This window comes from Eucalyptus grandis, chromosome 1 (assembly GCF_016545825.1).
Source record: "Eucalyptus grandis isolate ANBG69807.140 chromosome 1, ASM1654582v1, whole genome shotgun sequence".
Taxonomy (NCBI): Eukaryota; Viridiplantae; Streptophyta; class Magnoliopsida; order Myrtales; family Myrtaceae; genus Eucalyptus; species Eucalyptus grandis.
This window is the reverse complement of record NC_052612.1, coordinates 4,101,417-4,111,217: the sequence shown is the minus strand read 5'-3', so window position 1 is coordinate 4,111,217 and position 9,801 is coordinate 4,101,417. Positions and strand designations below refer to the sequence as shown.

Here is a 9,801-nt window from a genome sequence, read left to right as displayed (position 1 = left end):
TTTGACAAAAGCTAATGGAGGATAAATTTATCACAAGAATATACATTTAGAGTTTTTTGGTGATTAAAAAATTAGTTTTTGGTGAATTTGTCACGAATGTATCAGTTTAAGATTTTTTTTTGGTCAAAAAATTAATTTAAGGTAAATTTGTCAAAATATATCAATTTTGGATTTTTCAGAGTATTAACTCTAAATATATTTAAAAAGAACTACATGAAAAGGAATAAAATTGATATTTTTCTCATGATAATCATAAACAAATGAAAAACACTTAGGCAAAAATATATAATTATAACGAATAAAGCATAGAGAAATATCAACGCAGCGAGAACACACAAATATAAATTATTTGATTAAATTTTTGAAATGGATGGATGTGCACTTAGTGCAACATTTGGAGTTTAACCGAGCAAGGAAAAAAAAACAGAGTTAAAAAGTCAACAAAACATCAAACGGTGGACGCCTTCAGTTTATAAGAGGCCAAGACACGCAAAAACAGAAGAAAAGGAAGAAGAGGAAGAAAGGGAATGAGAGATTTCGCATACACGCCACAGACGTATAGCATCATCGAAAAAGAGCATTTCCATCAAGTAAAATGGCAAGTATAGCATTTTAAATGAGATGGAAAAAAAAAAGCACGAACAAAATGAATGATGCCAATACTATATTTACCCAAATAAACTCTTCCAAACAAATGAATACAAAAAGTTGATAAAAAGACAAGAATTTTTTAATGCAAAACATAAAATTAAATTTTCGTTAATTGAAAATGTAAGATAATTGAAGATAGCGTTAATTTAAAGCTTGAAAGGAATGCCAAATTTTCGAAAAGGCTTAATTAAGAAGTGCGATAAGAGTGTCCTAAAGAACGAATTAGTTAATTGAGACTCACACTATTTTCACCCCTTATTGGCTTGACATCCTTGTCATATTGATTGACTAAACTATCTACTATAGGTCTCAATCTTGATTTAAGATTATTTCCTGTCTTTTTTTCTTTTTTTTTCTTCTGTTTCAATTTTATTAAACAACAAAACTACCCACATCCATTTCAAATAACTTTTTTTTTCATCTTAGCTGTTTCTTCCACGCTCGTTACATTTTAACATTTCCTTCATGTTTGTTTTCTTTTGAACTTATCCTCCAATGTTGTAACCTAACTAGTTATATTTTGAAGTAAACAAATGTTGGTTCTGTAAGCAAATTATTTATTTTATTTCCCTAGATTATCCCTCACAATCATGAATTTTTTTACTTTGATATTGTGGTTAGTGTATGCATTATACACAATTTAGTCATCTCTGATTGCACTATTTTTTGTAATGCATATGGAACACAATTTGCTTAAATGCATCCATCAATGATGAAACTACGAATGGAGAATAGCAATCAATTGTGTCAACAAGTTTTTTACTTCAGTAGAATCTTTTGAGTATAGTGTGGAAGAAACATCTTCTTGCTTTAAGGTTATGTTGTCTCTATAGAAATGTCAAAGAGAGAAAAGTATGTTCTTTTTTATTGCGATAAGGGATATAGTTATCGTGATTGACATTGCATTGGAAAAGAAAGACCGAATCTTATTTGATTAACCATCCTTTTGAAGTTTGTTGCTATAAACAAAACGTATTAGGGTCACACTTTTATTTAATGCATTACATAATAAATAATTAAAAACTTGACAATTAGATTCACCAAATAAAATTACAGTTGTATAGTTAAAATACGTGGATTATAAAGTAATGATATATATTAAAGTTATAATTATACGAAATGCGTACTAAAACTGATAGATAGTTCTTTTTAATTTTATTTGTGATTAGATTATTTTTGGAATAATAATTTTCTAGTAAAAAAAGAAATATACGAATTCATTAACACAATAATTAGTTTTTTTTAGGTTGAATAATTAATTAGCTATCTGTCAAATAAATTTGGAAAAGAGGTACCCAAATTTTATTACAAATAGAGAAAGAAAAGGAAAAAAAAAAAAAAAAAAAGCCAAACAATAATCTTAAAACCAAGAGTGGACCCCATAACTCACTTTAATAAATGTTATTTGAGAGGAGAATGAGTAGTTCGGTCTCTAGAAAAATTGAAACAAAAGAAAACGAACAAAATCATAGGTAATAAATAATCTTAAACGGTTAAGACCCTTGAAAATCCCCAAACTAGTACATGTATAACAAATTTACTCTATATTATTTTTTTGACCACAGGAAACCCCAAATTAGTACACCTATGACAAATTACCCTAATTGATCATAAAAAATCCCAAACTGATATGCTTCTGACAAATTTATCTCAAACAAATTTATTCAACCGCTAAAGATCCTAAACTTGTGTATTTGTGACAAATATACCCTCCATTAAATTGGATTAATACTACAAAAATTATAAAAATTGTATATAACTGTGACAAAGGGAGAGTAAAATCTCAAATCAGTACACTAATTAATTGTCACGTATCATTTAACTTAATAATTTGATAGTAAAATTTAACGGAAAATAATATAGGGTAAATTTGTCACAAATATACCGGTTTTTGGGTAAATTTGTCAAATGTGTACTAGCTTTGAGTTTTTGGCAGTCAAAAAATTAGTTTGAAGTAAATTTGTCATAGTTGTACTAATTTGAGGTTTTTTAGGGCAGTAACCCAATCTTAAATCAAGAGTGGGATCCATAAGGATAATGTAATCAATTCAATATAGAAGAAAGTGTCAAGAGCAAATAAAGGGATAGAAATGATTGGCAAAAAGTACTAAAAAAAAAAATTATAAATCTATGGCATTGATACCAATTTAGTCATACACCTTTTAATTGAACTAATTAACCATAAATATTTTCACATTTTTATCAATTTAGTCTCATCCGAACAAATTTAGCTAGTTTGTCCGACTAGATACCGAGTAGAAAAAAAGTTGTTGTGGCAATTTTTAAATATTTTTTTTTTTTCGAAATTTTTATTGATTTTTTCCTTTCTTTTCTTTTCTTTTTTCTTTTTTTCTTTTTTTTCCTTTACCCTTCCTCTCCAGCAATGGCAACAAGTCTCCAGCGGCTAGTCAACCATTGGACAAGGGCCTCACGAACCACTTTGGCCTTACCCAAGGCCATAGGCGAGGTGACCAGCCTTGCCTTGGCCTCACCCAGATTTGGCCGAAGCCACCTCGCTCACAATCCTAGGCGAGGGCCACAACCTTTGTCAACAAGCGGCGAAGGCTAGGCAACCCTTGTTGGCCATTGCAAGGAATCCAAGGAGAAAGAAGAGAGAAAAAAAAAGAAAAAGAAAATAAAAATGACAAAATTATTAAAAATTATCACGTTAAGCATTGGCTGGACGGCTAGAGTCCACATCAGCATCAACCGGCCAAAATTGGTTGGATAGACTGAATTGGTATTAATGTGAAAATGTTTAATACGTAATTGATCCGCTTAAAAGGTTTAAAACTAAATTAGTAGCAATACCATAGGTTCAGGATTTTATTTTTTTGGGTACTTTTCTCAAAATAGTGTAAGCCTTAATTAAAGGGACAAGCAAAATGAAGAATAAAATTCATCGAGTACAACGGCAATAACAATTTCAAATTGGCGAGAGAATTTAATTTGATATTAGAATAAGAAAGACTCTAGTTTATTTTGCTTTACTTGGTGTCACATTGTCCACTCTAAGAAACGTTACTGCAAATGATATAAAGGGAAAAAAATTACCAAATTAGTCTAACAAATAACTGATATTACGTCACTCAATCAAAGAAATAAAATAAATAGATTTGTGAGTTTAAGAATGGTGGAACATACATAGATTTCGCTTACTTGGCGTCCAAAGTTAGCGATCCAAATGCAAAGCGACGACTAGCTAAAGAATTACATCAATAAGCAGATTATTAAGTTATCGAGAATACTGCAAATTATGTGGAGGCCTACTAGTGAAGTGAAGTAAGAGCGACGGATGCCAAGCAAGCCTCCATCATCATATTTGAGCGGTCCAATAGCAGAGAGATTTCATGGCACGACATCTCAAAATTTCGAATATTAAAAGAGGGAGGTAGATTCCAAAGTCAACTAAAAATAAAGACTCCTTATCGCACCTTTGTTGTTGAAGTGACCATGGACTGTATGGGCCTAAATCGGAAAATGGGCAAGTCTAATTAAGCCGTTTCCTTTTCAGATTTGGCTCAGTTAGGTTTAGGTAGGCTTGTTCAGACACGATCAATTTAAATAAAAAGCAGTTTTTAATCTTTTCCAATCATGGATAAGTCTAGATCAGAATTTTTAGGCCGAAACATATAAGCTCATTCATTCATCATTTGTTTTTTCAATCAATGATTACCATTTTCACCACCCCACTACATCCTCACATTATTACACTCGATTCAAGTCAGGGAGGTCAGGGATGTGTGGAATAGGAAAACTGGTGATGTGCATAGCTTACTTCTTGAAAAGGCAGGATTTTTATATTGGAAAATGCTTGGCTAACCGTCCCATTAGCTTGCAATATGAAGGTCAACCCTCAGCCACACATTTTCGTGAGAGAGATTTGGGTTTTGCTTGGCAATTTCCGCTTGTGCTGAAGAAAGGAAATTTTTGTGGCTATTGGTGATGCTAGCACAAAATATCTCTTCAAATTCTTCCTTTACCACATAAAAGATTTCTTAAAGTTTTACTGCAAATCAGATCATTTTCTAATGATTAGAATTTGTTTGTTGGTCAAGCTAATGATTAGAATTCAATTGGCCACTTTGATCGACTTCTTTTTCCCAAGGGATTGGAATAATACTTCCACTGACGACACAAAGGCACACGCAAACATACACGCCGACGACACAAGAGCACACGGAAGCAATGTCTGCATATCTCATCACCCATCTCCCTATAAATACAAGTGCACTGTTCGGCTATGTTTCTAACCAATCAAATCCAAGAAGAGAGAGAAAGGCGATGGAGAAGGAGAACAACGATGCTTCAGTGGAAGTGATGAGCAACAAACAGGTTATATACAGAGAGCAGGTACGAGGTTTCTTGAAAGAGACCAACTTGGAAATGAGGACGAGTTCGGAGCGATTGAAGGCCAACTCCGGTCCGGGGACCATATTCGTGAAAAACTTGTACCTGGCTTGCGATCCCTACAATCTCACCATCATCAAGTACCTCACTCAGCTTGGTTCTGTAAGTGCAATCACCTCTTTCGCTGCATTTACTCATTCATGATCCCAACAGTAAGTTCTGAACTCGCATGAATAAATCAAGCTCAAATTTGTGACAAGTCCACTCGACAAGTAAAATTCAAATGAAACAAACTCTTTCCTTTTTGTTAGTTCAACGTCTATTCGTGTTTGCTAAATCTATTTGCACTTATATTCTGAAGTACGTAACACATTGATGCAGCCTGTTACTGGATATGGAGTAGCTAGAGTTTTGGAATCCAGGCATCCAAACTTCAAGAAAGGTGACTTGGTTTGGGGCATCACTGGATGGGAGGAGTATAGTATAATTACTGCGCCAGAGACTTGCTTTAAGATCAAACACACCAATGTTCCTCTGTCTTACTACACCGGCCTTTTGGGTATGCTCTTTGATCATCTAGTGTAATATCTCTTTCAGTGTTAAAGAATGAGGGTAATGGGATTGCCAAGATACTTTGTTCTATCTGTTTCATTCTCAAGTACGGACAGCCTCTAGCTATGCAAGGAAAAAGCGTGCTTCCTTTGAATTTTACTTGTAGGGATCTTCCTGGTTAATAAGCCGTATGCTCTCGTTGAATTGTCTCAACAATAGAGCCCTGCCAAGCTATCTTTTGTGTTGAGAGAAGTGTGTAAACTGATTATTTCTCATCCATTTGTCAGGGGCATCACCTTCGGTCAATTAATCAGATCATTTGAGATTTTGCTATAACATAACACTCCTACTCTTATGCTTCAGCAAATCTGTGACTCGTCTAATTTCAACAAATGTATACTTTCCAGGTATGCCAGGCATGACAGCTTATGCCGGGTTTTTTGAGGTAAGCTCTCCTAAGAAAGGAGAGACAGTTTTCATATCAGCGGCAGCGGGAGCCGTTGGTCTGCTTGTTGGTCAGTTCGCAAAGATGTTTGGTTGCTATGTTGTTGGCAGCACCGGTAGCAAAGAGAAGGTAATCATCCCACTTTTTTCTAGTGTTGAAAGAAGCACATAATCGTGTCGATGTTAATGGTTCACCAAGCATGGTTGGCATCTGCAATTTTCACTGTTGTTTCATGATGAGTGACTAGACAAGCGTCTGAAATAGAGTGCATGTTCCTGTAGTCAACTCAAATAGATTTAGATCTAAAAGAAGCACTTGAGATATTATGAGTGCTGTATGTCTCAAATTTGAGAATGCTCAAGAGACTGATGGCAGTGTTGAATGTGTACCCTCATCATTTCACTAAACATAATTGCTAAAATTACAGTCTTTATAGTCTCTTCTGGATTTCATCTTACTTAAAGTTCTCTCTTGCTGTTATGTTTGTGAAAAAGGTTGATTTGCTGAAGACCAAATTTGGATTTGATGATGCTTTCAACTACAAGGAGGAGCTGGATCTGGATGCAGCACTGAAAAGGTGAGCCTGGAATACAATAACGATGATTGGTGTGCAGGATATTAAATTTGTACCCATTGTCTTAAATGTTTAGATGCTGCCCTGAGGGGATCGATATCTACTTCGAAAATGTTGGGGGAAAAATGCTTGATGCGGTGCTGCTCAATATGAAACTTCATGGCCGAATCACAGTATGCGGAATGATCTCACAGTACAACCTCCAGCAGCGCGAAGGCATACACAACTTGATGAACCTTATCCTGAAGCGGGTTCGGATGGAAGGTTTTGTGGTGTCCGATTACCAACATCTCTACCCGAAGTTCCTGGAGACAGTATTGCCTCAGATCAAAGAGGGGAAGATTGTGTACACGGAAGACATCGCGGAAGGGCTCGAGAGCAGTCCGGCAGCTCTCGTCGGGGTGTTCTCTGGTCGCAATGTCGGGAAACAGGTGGTTGTGGTTTCTCGTGAATGAGTCAGCTTAAAATGCGCAACTAGTGGGGCACTTATAGCTTGGCGTTCCACATGCTAAACTGCCTCCGGACTTCACGTATGCAATCACCCAGTGATAGCTGAAACGTTCCTGACTTCTCTCTCTTTCAAACTGCATACCAACTATATTTTTGGCTAAACCTAAATCTTTCATCTCAAACTCATTACTTGATATCCATGTTCCCTTTTTATTGCATGGGTCTCCTTGCTACTCTAGAGCCTCGTTGATTTATCGAAGGTGACATGTCTGTTGATGATGAATCTCAGTGATGTAGGGTCTGAACACCACAGCCTTTAAACTTTCACCTCTGGTGCATAGGCTAGGAATATGTACTCCTTTTTGCCTCCCTAGCATGAACATAAGCAGGGCGTCCAAACACTCTCAGGCTCAAGTAATCAGCAGGTTGATTAGTTCATGCATCCTCTAGAATTCGGAACACGACAAATGCTGGAGATATGTTAATCAAGTGATATGCCAAGTTGACGGCCTCAGCCTAGAAATCTTGTGACAATGCAGCCTTCAACAGCAAATATCAGGTTCCCTCGAGCAAAGTCTTGTTCATTCATGCTGCAACTCCTTTTTACTCTGGTGTTTCAGGCACGGTGCCATGCCTGTCAGTTCTGTTTTCTCTACATAACTTGTCAAACTCATGAGAACAGAACTCTACCTGTTGTCTATCAAAAGCTTGAACTGCTTAAAACATACAAAAGCCCAATTAATACGCTTCAGAGAGTAAAGCGAGGCTTTTGGGCTAAAGTAGGTTACCACGTGCCTGACACCTCCTTTAGATTGCACCTGAGAAGGTCCCCACAAATCTGAATGGAAGTAACCATTGTATCCTTGGTCCTATGAACTGCCGTCTTGAACTTTGCTCTGTGTTGCTTGCCAAACACGCAATATTCGCGAAAGTCCTACTTCTCGGTTTTCAACCCACATAAAAGACTTTGCTCACTCAAAGTGTTCATACCTCTCTTAGTTATGTGCCCAGTCTCATTAGGCACAAACTTGTCTAATTTGAGTTTGACAACATGGATGAAACTGTAGTTGCTGAACATGTGACTATCTAACCTGAAGATAATGGGGACTGCTTGTTCGCTTGCCCTTCATGACCACGATTGCACCTTTAATAAGTTTACTGACAACCTAGAGCATCCAACGTACCGATAGAAATCAGATTCTTCCTCAGTTCCAGAAATTTTGAACATCTCACAAAGCTCTGATGATCCCGTCATGCATCCTGATCTGTACTGAGTCAATGCAAACAACCTTGCACTCAATGCTGTTGCGATAAACACTGCACCGCCCCCAATAGTGCAGACTTCAACTCCTCAACAGATGCGCTCTCACTCCTCATTTGAGAGATAACAATGCTCATAAGAGCTGGGCAAAGAACAAAGTAGCACCATAGCCTGCCATTGATCAGATGCCTCTTTCTCCACATTTTTCAGATAAAAAATGACTATTAAACTCATAGAGGCAATCCCAGGTTGAAAGTGAAGGACCATTGTATCAGGAAAAGTTTCTTTGAGAGCGATTTCGACATATACAGCGCATCAAGGTTCATCCAAATTACAGCTGCACTCGTCTCAATTGCCTCTTCAAACTGAACGTCGTCCCCTATTACCAGCAGAATAATAATCCTAGCTTTTTCAATATGTCAGCCTTTCCTTTAGTTTTCGTAATCTAGCGAAACTCTCTGTTTCCAGCAACGCACGCATCTTAAAGCGCCACTCCTTAAAAAGAAATTTCTCCTAGTAAATTTTTCCAACTCATACTTCGTAGAAGTCCAAGAGAAGACTATAATAGCCCAATCACCCTTTTTTTGTAAGTGACTTCTAGTCCTAAATTAAACTCGAACCCACAAAAATCAATCGCAAGAAAGGAATTTTGTCACATTCTCAACTCTTTTGGATGACCGGTCTCAACACTCTCTGTGTTTCTCGCAATTTCACGTATCTGAGCACATTTACTAGGCAAACCAGATCAAACTCAACAAGAGGATACTTACATTTGTCAAAAATTATGAGCACTTTTCTGGCGTCAACACGGACTTCATCTTCATCAAGGAAAAGAAGTGTTCTGCGAAATTAATCACCTTTTTTGCATCACCCACAATTCCGCTGGCAAGAGCCTCGTTTGGACTGCGATTCAATTTTTATAATCGAATTTCAAAACAATAGGAATTGACTTCAAGCCACAATCAACATAAACTTCCCCGCTTGTCTCTTCCCCACACCCGCACATTGGAATGCGCTGCTGGCAAAGTTCACATTGAACGGTCGAAGTTTCCCAACAATGGAAATGAATCTAGCGCGCTAGAAAGGAAGGACGACACTCTTTTTTCCTCAATCGGGGTCGGAACTCCAGCAAGGGCTGAAACATATTCAAATCCAAATTATAGATGCAACAAGCTCATGAAATCACTCTGTTCGTGATTCTTGTGCATGCTTTTACATTCCATTTATCTCACCAAAAATAGTGATTCAAAAATATTGGGATAAGTGTATTGAAAAGCCTAAAATTTGTCATAAGAATGTAATTGAGTTATAAAACTTTCAAAAAGTATAATTAAATCATAAAAATTGTCACAAAAATACAATTAAATCATAAAATTTTCAAAAATATAATTAAGTTCTAAAATTTATCAAATTGGTCCAATCTAAATCTTTCTATTAATTGCGTTTTCTGAAAATTTTAGAACTTAATTACACTTTCGAAACAAATTTTAAGATTTGATTGAACTTTCGTGATAAATT

At 36.3% G+C, this 9,801-nt stretch overlaps 1 protein-coding gene across 1 annotated transcript; it reads left to right on the top strand.

Moving 5' to 3' along the window:
* Positions 1-4,752: 4,752 nt before the first annotated feature.
* LOC104457200 (2-alkenal reductase (NADP(+)-dependent)) lies at positions 4,753-7,240 on the top strand. Its single transcript, XM_010072130.3, has 5 exons — positions 4,753-5,163; positions 5,383-5,560; positions 5,961-6,127; positions 6,493-6,575; positions 6,649-7,240. Exons 1-5 carry the CDS (start codon positions 4,840-4,842, stop codon positions 7,025-7,027), a joined length of 1,131 nt encoding a protein of 376 aa, XP_010070432.2. The 5' UTR covers positions 4,753-4,839; the 3' UTR covers positions 7,028-7,240.
* Positions 7,241-9,801: the final 2,561 nt, after the last annotated feature.

Excerpts from the sequence above, each read along its gene's own strand:
- LOC104457200 (XM_010072130.3), top strand. The coding sequence starts at position 4,840 with ATGTCTGCATATCTCATCACCCATCTCCCTATAAATACAAGTGCACTG. Across the intron at positions 5,561-5,960 it reads TTACTACACCGGCCTTTTGG|GTATGCCAGGCATGACAGCT; the intron begins GTATGCTCTTTG and ends TATACTTTCCAG. Across the intron at positions 6,576-6,648 it reads CTGGATGCAGCACTGAAAAG|ATGCTGCCCTGAGGGGATCG; the intron begins GTGAGCCTGGAA and ends TTAAATGTTTAG.